This window comes from Megalops cyprinoides, chromosome 11 (genome assembly GCF_013368585.1).
Source record: "Megalops cyprinoides isolate fMegCyp1 chromosome 11, fMegCyp1.pri, whole genome shotgun sequence".
Lineage (NCBI taxonomy): Eukaryota > Metazoa > Chordata > Actinopteri > Elopiformes > Megalopidae > Megalops > Megalops cyprinoides.
Genome location: NC_050593.1, coordinates 1,390,920 through 1,405,040, shown reverse-complemented (window position 1 = coordinate 1,405,040; position 14,121 = coordinate 1,390,920). Strand labels below are relative to the sequence as shown.

The window sequence follows — 14,121 nt, the reverse complement described above, 5'->3', positions numbered from 1 at the left end:
TAATTCAAGGATTCAGGGCAAACAAAGATCACAACCCTAGGACAAACAGTTCAAAAGTTATAAGCAAAAATGTACCTTGAAATTTGGCCTGGTAGTGGCACTACAGAGATGGGTGGATTGACCCCAAATTTGAGGCCTCCATACTTTGGACTGTCCTCTATCAATGTGCCAAATTTCATAAAAATCTACCAAGGGGTTCTATGGGCTGCCATAGACTCCCTTTGTGGAAAGTATAATAATAGTGAAAAATTCTAACAATTACAATAGGTGCCTAGCAACTTTGGTGCTTGGCCCCTCATAATAATAATAATAGTTAAAAATTCTAACAATTACAATAGTTGCCTAGCACCTTTGGTGCTTGACCCCTCATAATAATAGCGAAAAATTCTAACAATTACAATAGATGCCTAGCACCTTTGGTGCTTGGCCCCTAATAAGAAAACTAACAAAAACAACAGGGTTCCAGCACCTTTGGTGCTTGGCCCCTAATAATAGTGAAGAATTCTAACAATTACAATAGGTGCCTAGCACCGAAGGTGCTTGGCCTCTAATTAATGGCTACTCTATCTTCACATGGTGAGATGAAAACAAAGATGCCAAGTGACAGGAAAGAATGATAAAATCACTGGAAATCATTGAGGATTCAGTAGGCATGCATCTGGAATTATGACTATTTATTTTATGGGAGGTGGCCCAAGTTGTAATTTGCCAGTTTGAGTGGCAAAAGTACTGTATTCTCACAAAAATGAATATGCTGAGTAATCAAAAGAAAGTAAGATGAGGATAAGGATGCAAACTGCTAATAACCATAATCAATATTTAGCACGTTTTTTCTCATTGATATAGCCACATGTTGCTGTTGTTGCAGTGGCCAACGTTGTCACTGCAGATAATGATTTGTGATAATGCATTCATTTTCAACATTTATACAGCATGAGTGATTAAACAGCACTGAAGGGTTAAATCTGTGAGTCTGAGACAGTCTTCCTTTCCTTGCAGCTATTGAACAGGAGAAGCAAGCAGGGTCGTCATGAAGATGGGGTCCTCCACCATGCAGTGTACATTCCACGAGCATTGCCTTCTTTTTCACTTTTAGCTCTATAACTTTGAAAATCAAAACCTAAGTTGGAGGATACATTATTTATACATGTGAGCAATTTAACATTTTTGTAAAAGCTTTGGGAGTGAGAAGTTTTAATTGCTTTGCTATAACTAACCACAAGGTGTCATCTTTGAGATGGTCTAAAATTTCATGTTTGGTCCGCCACCATTATCGATCGACTAAAAACAGTTTGTATTCAGTAATTATCTGTAAATATGTATTTTAACAAATGGTGTTTGGGGGGAAAGAGTTCAAACAACGCTCCCGCCTACTTTCCCCCAAATCAATACACTAAAGCTGTTTCAATGAGTCTTCTTAGTGAGGAATGTGGTGTTACGTCATGAACTGTGATTTGCATATTTCAGGATATATATTTTCTCCGCCTGACCGTTTCGGCTTCTAATCAAGGGTTGCGCCACTGCAAAGACGCGGAAATCTCAAAGCGGTCGAACTCGGGTGAGTGGTAAAATGCTTTTTTGGTATTTTTGGACTTTTTAAAATACTGTCGTGTCCTAGAATGAATTTTACTGAATTGTATTGTGCCTATTAAAACCTATCAGTATTTTCTTTGAAACACCAAGGACAAAAGATGCTGCTGGTTGTACAGAAAATGATAAATCATGATTTATGCATTTATGGAAAAAATTAAATTATACATGTCCTATATCTGATTAGAGAGGATGCGTCGAATGCGTAGCTTTTGCATTTTTTTTTATTTATTTATTTTTTTTTTGTGAAGGTCGTATTTTAAGTTCAATCATGCATTATTCTAATCAATATCAGTAGTATATATGATTACATGATTCAATAAGAACTGTATAAACCATCCTATGGAGGTTTTCAGACATGAAAGGGGTGTGGTGGAAGTCCCGTTGGAAACGTGCTGTCTGAGATGAGAAGGGCGGTGGTTCCAGAGACCGCAGACGGTTGTTTTTGTGATAACGGAACAATACGCGACTTCAGAAGTCAGACTTTGTCAGTCTCACAACACTTGCACGTCGAATAGTACTAGACCTATTGTAGGAAAAAAAGATATACCCACATATTGTAGGTTTCGTCGATATGTTGCCATTTTCCATCATATATATTTTTTGCTTTATGTTGATTAGAATGGATTTTCATGCAGTCACCCCCCCCCCCCCGCATGTTTTTCCAAATGTAAACTTCTTTTGTGAATTCTGACATTCTTACTGCAAAAAATAACTCCTCAGCAAGGGGAGCCATTTTGTTTGCGGTCTGCAAATTTATAAGTGCGAATGATGAACATTGTTCAAACAGAGCTCCATCTGAACGAATGGGAATTTAAAGAGTAGCGTTTCGGACCGCAAGGGCGGGCGAAATGTGCACTGAAACATGTCTAGTAATTTATTGTATACTTATTAATTATTACTGTTTTGATTTTTGACTAGAAAACCCACAAACATGTCTGACAAGCCAAACCTGGATGAGGTCACCAGCTTCGACAAGAGCAAGCTGAAGAAGACGTTGACTCAGGAGAAAAATCCCCTGCCATCAAAAGAAAGTAAGATGAGAATACCCATGCAAATTGCCGATAGGCATAATCAATATCTAGCACGTTTTTCTCATTGACATAGCCACACTTTGCTGTTGTTGCGGTGATGTTGTCACTGCAGATAATGATTTGTGATAATGCATTCATTTTCAACATTTAAACAGCATGAGTGATTAAACAGCACTGAAGGGTTAAATCTGTGAGTCTGAGACAGTCTTCCTTTCCTTGCAGCCATTGAACAGGAGAAGCAAGCAGGGTCGTCATGAAGATGGGGTCCTCCATCATGCACTGTACATTCCACAAGCATTGCCTTTTTCACTTTTAGCTCTATAACTTTGAACATCAAAACCTAATTTGTATTGTGATTGGATGGAAGCAGATGACTGTGAATCCCCCCCCCCTCCTTTCCCCGAACCCCTTTTTACTGCAGTGATGAAAGAAGACTGAGTGGTGGTCTGTGCAGAGAGCCCATCACTCGTCCACCCATTCACCCATTCTGCCTCATCTCTGTACAACTCTGCATGGCAACAGTGGGGGGAGAGCAAGGGTGTGGCCCACAGGCCCAGGGATCAGCCAACCCTAGCGTGGCTTCCTGTGACACCCCCCCCCCCCCCCCCCCCCCAAAAAAGATGCTTTCAGATCAAGCAGCATTTTTTTATTATTTCAGACCTTGCACAATATTTTATTTTGATACACAAATAAAATGTTAAACTGTTATTTGTGGTTCTGTGAACGTAATTCTTTTTTACTTACTCCAAAAAAAATCCCAGGAGCAGCATGGATATCTAAAGGAACCTGTAAGGCTTTTAAACTGTTTTAACTGTTTTGTTTTTTTTCCATCATGCTGGGTTTGGGATAGCCTTTGTGCTGGAGCCAACTGCTTAGAATTGCCTGGGTGTAGCAAGGCATTACTGGATACTACCAGGTAGTTTTACAGACTTAAGTGTGAGTTAAGAGTCAACTGTTGTACTATTCTGGTATACCCTATCAAGAAAAGTGGAAACCAAAAATATTATAATAAAATATTTTGTTGTTTGCAGCTGTGTAATCTTATCTTTAACGCTCACTAACCTTAGAGGCTACTGACTTCCATACAGTGTGTGTAGATCATAAGGATTTGCATATGCCAATTTATAATTTAAATGTGTGTCTTTTCCTATATCCTTCTGTATCAGCATTGAAGTGGTCCTTCATGATAACTTTAGAGAATAAGTCATGAAAGGGAGAAAGTACTGGAATGATGACTTAAGAATCTACTCTAACTGATTTTATCAAACATTATAAAAACTAAAAAAAAAACAATTAACATATGTCATGTTTAAAAAAAAAAACTACAAAGTGTAAGAAGCAGTTAAGGAGCACTGTTGCACTGTGACATAATGGGGGAATATGTATTAAGAATGCTGATGGTTCTGAAAGAGACAGCAATGCTGCTTGTCTGCTGTCACCTTAAAATATGGGTTCAGCAGACCGGGTGGTAGTGCATGAGATCTAATCACGCTTGCAGATTGCACCTCGTACAGCTACATGCATGCCTTTCCAGCTGACCTAGAAAACCACAGATGGAGGGTTGCACTTTGAAGGCTTAGGGAATTTCTGCAGACAATGCAGGCATTTGCAGTGGGATTGATGGTGATACAAGCAAGCATGATCTAGGAAGTTCCCAGAAACTCTGCTGTGGGTGTTAATAAGGAAGCTAAGGCCATTTGTAAAGTCCTAGCTCTAGCTGTGAGTGCATGTTTTATATTAGGTGTTTCAGGCATGATCAGGAATGACTGGTTTTCCAGTGTTCATGTTGGAGGCCTTTGAAGCCAAAAGGATTTTACAATTTGTTTATGGAAGGCTATCTATTCCATCTACTCCATTTACAATGTTTTTTTTATATTGTTACACACAATTAAGCCTTGTTCACACCTGGTATTAACATGTGTCTTGGGAGATCCGGTCACAAATGGACAGCTCTAAATACACTATATGGACAAAAGTATTCGGACGCCTGACCATTACATTGTAATGACATTGTATTCAAATACATATACTTTAATATGGAGTTGGTCCCCCTTTTGCAGCTATAACAGCTTCCACAAGATTTTGGAGTGTTTCTGTGGGAATTTGTGCCTGTTCATTCTGTAGAGCATTTATGAGGTCAGGCACTGATGATTGACGAGAAGACCTGGCTCGCAATCTCCGTTCCAGCTCATCCCAAAGGTGCTCGATGGGGTTGAGGTCAGGGCTCTGTGCGGGCCAGTCAAGTTCTTCCACACCAAACTCATCAAATCATGTCTTTATAGTCCTTGCTTTGTATACTTGGTCACAGTCATATTGGAATAGAAAAGGGCCTTCCCCAAACTGTTGCCACAAAGTTGGAAGCATAGCATTGTCCAAAATGTCTTGGTATGCTGAAGCATTAAGATTGCCTTTCACTGGAGATAAGGGGCCTAGCCCAAACCCTGAAAAACAGGTGTGGCCAAATACTTTTGTCCATATAGTGTACATCTGTTCACACCTGGCATTAAAATGCGTCCCCACATGCGTCTCGAGTGACCACTTGTGATCGGATCTCCCTGCTCTATATGCAAAAAACACGTACATCATTTCCGTTAGCAAATGTAAGTTTACGCATCATCAGGTCTGTTTGAACGAATCTTATGACTGTCACTATGAAATAATGCGTGTTGTATCTGTAAATGCAAACCTAGTTGACTAGCAAGCTAGATTCCGTTCATCACTGAAGTTAAATACCCTTAACTCAGCCGCAGCTGATCTTTTGTTAAATTCTGTTTATCGTTGGAAAAAGCATAAATGCTAGATTAGAACATTTTCAGCTTCACCATATTTGGCTGGCATCTTGCCAGTATGGTTAAATTAAATAGGCTAAGCAAGATGTTATGTTTCCAAAGTTTCTTATGTTATTCACTGCAATGAAAATGTTTCATAATGTAGTTTAGTATCAGTGTTTGCTGGTTTGCTAGTATTGTGAATACATCTATGAATTACTTTTCTAAAGCCGAAGTGCTCGTTATGGAAGAAAGGACATTCTAAAACGCTTAACGTGAAAGGGCTTAACGTGGCATAATGTTCCAAAACAGCGAACAATGATCACCAAATTTCTCTGGGACATCTCCTGTCAATAAACACTTCCACCTGTCAAAAATCAAAATTGAAATATGGACGCTTTTTGATAGGAGATAGTGTTTATGACATGTGAGATGTCAGACAAATTTGGTGATCATTGACGCTGTTTTGTGACACTAAGCCACGTTAAGCCTTTTCCTCATAATGGGTGTCAATGGAGAGGAAAACGTAGTGAGATAACGACCATACTCCCTAGGATTTCGGTTTTGATTTTTGACAGGAGGAAGTGTTTCTGACAAGAGATGTCCGAGAGAAATTTGGTGATCATTGATCACAGTTTTTGAACATTAAGCCACGTTAAGCGTTTTAGAAATGTCCCCTTGATATTCATGATATTGTAAATCTTGACTCCCACAATAATCTAACATTTATTTGTAGAACTACAACACTTCACGTATTATTCATTATACCATTACCATTTTTCATGTAATATATTGCATTACACCTTTGGGGCTTGGAAGCATTTGAGGTAGCTTGCGAACTGTAGTTGTTGTTGTTGCCTGTTATCGTACTTTAAAACCCTTTCGCACATAACTTATTTTTCATGCTATGTAGCGCACATGGTTCGTTATGTTTTCATTAGCGTTATTTAGCTTCTCATAGTTTTCAGTTAGCATTTGCTATTTTTTAACGTTAAATCGCTGTTACCTCAAAGCTAAAATTGGCTAGAATTTTTCCAATCTCGTCTTCTAATCGCAGTGGTTTTAGTTACACGCTAAACAGTTAATGACACCAGTGTGACCGTACGTGCGAAAGGGTTAATGGAGTAATGTTCTGTTTTTTATTTTATTTTAGTATGTTGCTGTTCATGATGCCGATGCTTGGCGCGCGAATGAGTATGTACTACTTTCTTCCGCTTAAGCAGAAGACGTCAGTTGAGTAGGCAGTCCTTCAATGTGGCCCAGGACGCATTTGCGTTCATACTGCTAAAAGAATGTGGCTATATGCAGCCCAGATCACCTCCGAATGTGGTCTGAGAGATCTCAGATCTCAATGTGTCCTAAATGCGTCTTTGGTGCGTTCACACCTCTACTTAGCGCTGTCCACTTGATCGGATCACCCAATACGCGTGTTAATACCAGGTGTGAACAGGGCCTTAGATTTCTAAGACAAGGATTTTCTAAGGATTTCCAAGATTTAATTACATTACATTATTGTCATTTATCCAGAGTGACTTACATGGGTTACAATTTCTTTTTTTGACATATTTTTTGACATATTATCCATTTATATAGCTGGGTATGTACTGAGGCTATTGTGGGTGAAGTAACTTGTGCAAGGATGCAACGGCAGTGCCCCAACAGGGAACTGAACCAGCAACTTTTCGGTTATGAGCCCTGCTCCTTACCCACTACACTACACTGTTGCCCTACAGAGCTTAATGGTATTATCATCACTCAACACATACATCACTCAATATCCTGCTGGGCTACAGACATAGCTGATCACCTCCGACAAGCAAGATAAAATCCATTCACCACATCATAATGTGCCTTTTAATGACATCTTGTTTTATATTAGTACACTGCAAAGTTACAGAGAACTTGGGCTTGGAATAAATCTTTTAGGATTTCAGCTGTTATATCTCTTCTTGGCTTGCTTGGCATAACCACAGTGAAAATCTTAAAACAATACTGTGACGGAGTGCCGTCACTACGGTTGGGTATGCGCTCTGACTGCCATACTAACGAGCCTGGCTCTTTGGCGTCGCAGTCAAAGTCGCATGGTTGGTACCCCGTAGACCTGGGTTCAAAGCCAGGTGGGGTGACTGCTCTTGCCCTTTGCTACAAATACCATCTAAATCTGCCTCAGCTTTCCACATAAATAGTGACATCCAAGCATCACATATGTAGTGCTGCTTTTCTGATGTATTGGATATGTATCATAGCGCACTGGCTAAAGGGTTCCACGACAACTCCAGGAAATATCAGAGTACATGCAGTGAACGCTTGGCCCTATTTCTGCTCACCTGCAAATGTGTTTTTTTTGGGAACAAGGCAAGGACTTGAGAGGAGATGAGGTGAGGCAAGTAAGCCGATACTGTGGGGATGGGCCCAAGGCTGAGGCTGGGTGACAGAAAGAACTGGGTGTGTCACTACATCGAAATGATCCACTAGAGATGACTTTTCTGTGCTGGTTCACTGGGCGGATATTTTTGTAGGGAGAATGCAGTTAATGAGCATCTACATTTACAATTTACAATTTACAATTTGGCATTTCGCAGATGCTTTTAAACCAAAGCGACTTAAAATTAGTGCATCAATCAGGTTTGACTTCCTCATAGGCAAAAGATTGCAGTAGGAATGCAAATTAATTATTTACAGTACCATGCTCCTGTATCCTGCACCAATACAACAGAAATCTGCAAACAAAACCTGCAACATTTTTAATAGAAACCTAACAGGAAAGGTTACACAATAGGGGACAGGTGGATTCTGAAAAGGTGGGTTTTCAGGCTCCTGCGGGAGATGGTGAGTGATTCTGCAGTTCTGCTTGGGTGCAGAAAAAAGTCGTGGTAGAGTGGAACAGCTGCCAGGTTCCCGAAGTGATCCACGTCTTAGTGAGGGCTAGGAAGTGAAGCCTGAGCAGAGATGAAGTTGGCCTTCTGTACTGCCGAATAGCAGTTCCAGAGGCCACCGGAAATGACAACAGTAATAGCAGTAGAGGTGGATGAATAAGGTTAGACAGGTTATGACTGCGATGTTGCCGTCTGCGAAGATTGGCAGGGGAGATTCGGACAGGATGGCACATGATTAGTGTATGTGTGGGAGAGGGACAAGACAATGCAGAACAACAGGTGTTAGTAGCACAAACTCAGGAGACAAACAAAATGGATGAATGAACCAGAACAGCAACACAACAACTAGAGTATGAAGACTGAGAGAAAAACCAACCACAGGGTAGCTAGCGAGCAGCCCGTAGTAGTGCCCCTCGTCGTCCTTCCTCAGTGGACTCCCGCAGGTAGACTCCCTTGTCTTAGTCTGACCGAGTCTTCGTACGACGAGACAAGGAAGACGAGACCACTCCAGCTGCCGCTTAGTGGAAACACAACTAAAAAGCCTAATGGCTCGCACACTGGCACACTCGCAACTTACGGGCTGGCTACAGTCCCACCCCCTCAGGAACCAGAACAAACCGGAAATCGGCCGTGGCAAAAAACTACCAAACCAACAAACAAATGCAAATTAGCAACTCAACAGCTAATGCAACAGTAACTAAGACTACCAATTAACATAAACTAGCAACACTACCAAACAAGACACAAGGTTATAAATTGACAATGAACCCTAACCAAACAACAGAGTAAACAGAACGCACAGCTACTCTAAGCAAATTAACAAGCAAAGTCTTACCATTAGATTTTTTTAAGCAAAACAAACTTTAAGACATAAGAAATTGATTTCGGTGATAGTGTTTCAGGTGAGCACAGAAGAGCTGTGTCTTCAGATGTTTCTTGAAGATAGCGAGGGACTCAGCAGAATGGATGAAGTGTGGAAGTTCATTCCACCATCAGGGGACAATGGCGAGGAAAGTATATAGCAATTTTGTGCTGCGATGTGACGGGATCACCAGATGCTGTTCTGTAGCAGAGCGTAGTAGTTGGTAGGCTTGTAGTAGTGTGTGCAGGTAGGTAGGTGCAGTTTTTTTGGTTGTTCTAAATGCAAGCATCAAGACCTTGAACTTGATGTGGGCAGCTACAGGGAGCCAGTGGAGCAAGACAAAGGGAGCTGTAATGTGGGTCCCATTTTGTTGGTTGAAAACCACATGTGCAGCCACATTCTGTATCAACTGCAGAGGCTTAATAGTGCAGGCAGGCAGGCCAGCCAAGGGAGCTTTGCAGTATTCCAGTCTTGAGATGATGAGAGCCTGTACAAGGACCTGTGCAGCATACTCAGGTAGGGCCTGATTTTCCTGATGTTGGACAGCACAAATCTGCATGACCTGGCAGTCATCGCGATGTGGTTGGTAAAGTTTAGCTAGTCATCAAACACTACCCCCAGGTTCCTTGCAGACCTTAATGGAATTAGCATTATTGGGCCAAGCTGTACGGTGATGTCATGCTGAATCGACGGGCTGGCTGGAATGATGAGGAGCTTCATCTTAAACAAGTGGCACTCCTTCATCCATTTACATTTACATTTATTCATTTAGCAGACGCTTTTATCCAAAGCAACATACAAAAATGCATATCGTGGGCAAACAACAGGCACAAGGGCAAGATGTGTACAGGTCAAACAATGCAGATAGTGCTGAAGCTGAGCATAAGGTCAGTCTAGTGAGACAGAACGAATCTGATCTAAGGTTACATATATCAAATACAGTCACTGGGACAATAAAGTGCTGCTATACTACCTAGACAAAAATGTGCTACAAATACAACGTAAGAGATAATGCTACAAGTACGAGCCAAGAATCTTAGATTTAAAAGGTCAGATGGCAAGGGTGTCAGTCCAGGTAGGGTCTGAAAAGTGTGTCTTCAGCCCACATCTGAAAGGTTGGAGTGAAGGAGTTGTTCTCAGGGGGGTGGAGAGTTCAGCGAGGCATCCAGATGTAGCAGATCCAGAAGTTGTCTAGCAGGTGTGTAGGGTAGGATGAGGATCCTGGCTGTGACCGGGAGCCAGTGGAGGAATCTCAGTAAAGGGGTGACGCGGGAGAGCATTGGGAGGTTGTAGATCAGCCTAGCATAACCTGTATTTTGGATGAGCTGCAGCGGCTGAATAGTGCGGGCTGGGAGGCACGGTGGCCTGGACAAGCAGCTGGGTGGAGTAGGTGGTCAGAAAAGGGCGAATCCTCCTGATGTTGAAGAGAAGGAATTGACAGGAGCAGATGTAGAGGAAGTTACTGTGGTGCCGTCAACAATAACTGAGAACTCTTGAAGAGGAGAGAGCTTGGCCGGAATAAACAATAGATCAGTCTTATCCAGGTTTAGCTTTAGGTGGTTGGAGGCCATCCATTTGGAGATATCGGCCAGGCATGCGGAGATCTTTTCATTGACCTGGGGGGTGGAGGGAGGAAAAGAGAAGATTAGTTGTGTGTCATCGGCATAGCAGTGATAGGAGAAACCATGTAAGTTAATAAATGAACCAAGCAAGTTGATGTAGATTGTATGCTGCTCTTGTATCCAGGTAAAGGGCACACAGGTAATTCCACCTGGCAGTGTGGCTGATGTGGAAGTGCTAATACCACTGTGTTGAGGGATAAGTGACTAATGTAGGGTGGCAGGAGTACAGTTGTCCCTCAAAGTCGTAATGGATGGTGACAGGTAGTGGCAAGCCATAGGTGGTTTAATGCAGTGTTTCCCAAACTTTTTTTCTGAGGACCCACTTTTTAAAAATGACAAACCATCGCAACCCAATTCACAATAGGCCTTATCTATAAATCGTGAGAAGAGCAGATTTGTGCATAAATGAACATTCCTGACCATTTTCCCGCCATTTCCGCATCACCTTATATTATCTTGAATAGGTAAACCAGCCATTTCGAAGACATGATAAATCACAACTTCGTTTTATGCACGTATTATTGAAAACATATACACATTTTAAATACTTTATAAATGAGACCAAATAAATATATTTACGCGGAGTTAACAGGCTATCTCATTGTTTTTATTTCCTCTCATCAGTAAAAGAAACAGAATGTACGCTAGCGTTTCATACTAGATTCAATGTTATAAGTACAATTATCAGAACAAAACGAACATTCAAAAACATGCTTCTTGTTTTTGAAATTTTTTTGAAATGCTCATGCCTATTATCAGAACAAGTAGGCTTGCATTTAAGTGCAGCTATTGTTATCAGTCAATCAATCAATTCGAACAGTCAACAATCAATTCGTTAACGACATCAGGTCTATTCCATGTCAAATCTCATTAGGCACATTATGGCTAACCCTTTCGCATGTAACTTATTTTATGCTGTGTAGCGCGCGTGTTATGTTACATGGTTTGTTATTTTTCATTAGCGTTATTAAGCTTCTCATAGGCCTGTTTACACTTGCTTTTAAAATGCGTCTCCAAGGTGTCCAGATCACAAGTGAGACACAGCCGAGACACATTGCCGTTTACACTTGTGTCTAACACGCATCTCCAAGGTGTCCAGCTGACCACTTGTGCTCAGATTTCGTTACTGCCTACGTCTGCTCGCTGACGCCTGTCTCTGTCGCCAAACAAGCGCCAGATTTTTTTTAGCACAGGCTAGCTAAGAAAACAAAAGTGTTTCAAGAACTAATATACATGTACGGGCCATTCCAACTGTTGAGATTGGCAGGACAAAGTTATTTGCGACTTGCTAAAGAGCAAAGGACAAGACGAAAAAGGAAGAATGTTAGAAAAGCATTTTTTCGAGCGTTGGCACGCTGTCCCCAAAACAACCACCACGTCCTGCATTGATGACGTATTCTCCTGTTACGTACTTGTCGGGGACGCATCAGGATGCATTAGCGTTTACATTACAAAAGATATGTGGTCAAATGCGTCCCAGACCACTCGGCAAGTGTATGAGTGATCGGACCACAATGCATCTTGGTGGTCGTTTACACTTGTATTTAGCACTGTCCACTTGTGATCTGATCGCCCAAGACGCATTTTAAAACCAAGTGTAAACGGGGATATAGTTTTTACCGCCGCATTTGCTATATTTTTTAATGTTAAATTGCTGTTTCCTCAAAGCTAAAATTTCAGTCTAGTTTTCTAATCGCACCGGTTTTAGCATGCGCGCTCAATGGCTAATCACACCAGTGCGATCATACACACGAAAGGGTGTGATGGGTGGGCCATGGAAGAAATTCTACAACTTTATTTGGCGACCCAAATAAAATCTCCTGCGACCCAATCTTTGGGAAACACTAGTTTAATGTATAGACATTCTCAAACTGCAGGCAACAGGCAGCAGGGGGTTTTGTGTTTAGTTAGTTATTAATGGTCAGAAAAACCCATTACTGTGGAGAAGTGCATTCTGTATAGGGAAACATACCTGAACAGGTGGATTGAACACACTTTTTCAGACATTCTCCTCCTTGAAACAGCTCTGTCCATACTATCCCTTGTATCCAGCTCACATTAAAATACTACTGCTCAGTGAAAGTATTAAACAGCGTGGTCATAATGGCTTATTTTGTTCCACGTTAACCGTTAGTGTGTACAATGCCATTTTACTCAAAAAAATCTGATCTGTAAAGGTTACTGTTTCCTGGGGTGCATCTAGCATTTTAATTTTGTTAATACATGTCTGCATTTGTGAACCAACAGTGAACTATGACATCACTCAGTGGGACTAAATAAAAATCTGTTTGGTTTAAAAAGAAGCATAATGGATGACAAGATTTAAGGTTTATTGATTTATTGTTCTATTCATTGATTTATCTTCTTTGGATCAAGGCAGAAGCCCATCAGAGGTCATATGTTTTCATAGCTTTGTTGGCCTGAGATTACAGGTCTTTTGAGCGAACATTCAATTTGTATGCGTCACCAAGTCCATGTTTGTGAATCTACCCATAACCATCAAAATACAGTTCTAAGAGCTGAACAGATAAAATGGCCATGCCTAATACAGTTTCTCTTGCATAACTGTTACAAGGGAGGTGTATTTCAAGGCCTTTCAGCAAAAGTATACCATCAGATCTAACTGGCATCCAAATCCAGTCATCCCTTTGAAGGTGTTAGATGGATACTGCAAACGTTTCCATGGCAAAGAATCTCATAAAGTACAATTTATTATAAGACATAACACATGTATATAACAGGTCTACCTCCAGTCTATGCACTTCTAAGAACAGTTATGTTGTTGGCGAAACCTGACCTAAGATCATTGTTCACAACAGCCTTTACCTCCCAGCATTTGCACTACCTGACCTGAGATCAGTAAACTTTCATTGACTTTGATCAAGACTGACGGTACTTCCTGATATGAAACTAATATGGAGTCAGGAAATCAATGCTGCAAAGAAATGGAATGTGTCACGCAAATCCAAAGCAGCTTCTGATGAATTTTAACATAGTTGAAGTGCAGCCCGTTTTGACATTGACAATCCAGACAAAGTACTGTATTAGAGGTTAAAGGAAGAATGCTGAATTTTGCCAAAAGGCATTTGGGCAACAATTAAAAGTTGAGTAAGAGGTCACACAGATGCAATATAGTAAACAAATGGCCTCATCCAGTAAGCGCTTCAAGCTTACTGCTGGCTAGGACAGGAATCACTCGTAGAAACCCTGTGAGAACCAGCCACAATAAGGCATTTCCTCATAGGTAGATAGCCTGACACAAAGCAGAAGAAAAGATCCAATTTCTTTAAGCAGAGTACTGGTGGAGGAACAGACATGTTTTTGTAATATCTCATTAGTGATGTGGATGTAAACATGCAATTATGTAAT

At 41.0% G+C, this 14,121-nt stretch overlaps 1 protein-coding gene across 1 annotated transcript; it reads left to right on the top strand.

The window, feature by feature from the left end:
- The first annotated feature begins 1,452 nt into the window (after positions 1 to 1,452).
- On the top strand, positions 1,453 to 3,233 carry tmsb4x (thymosin beta 4 X-linked). The gene is made up of 3 exons (XM_036540995.1): positions 1,453 to 1,558; positions 2,512 to 2,624; positions 2,847 to 3,233. Exons 2-3 carry the CDS (start codon positions 2,525 to 2,527, stop codon positions 2,879 to 2,881), a joined length of 135 nt encoding a protein of 44 aa, XP_036396888.1. The 5' UTR covers positions 1,453 to 1,558; positions 2,512 to 2,524; the 3' UTR covers positions 2,882 to 3,233.
- Positions 3,234 to 14,121: the final 10,888 nt, after the last annotated feature.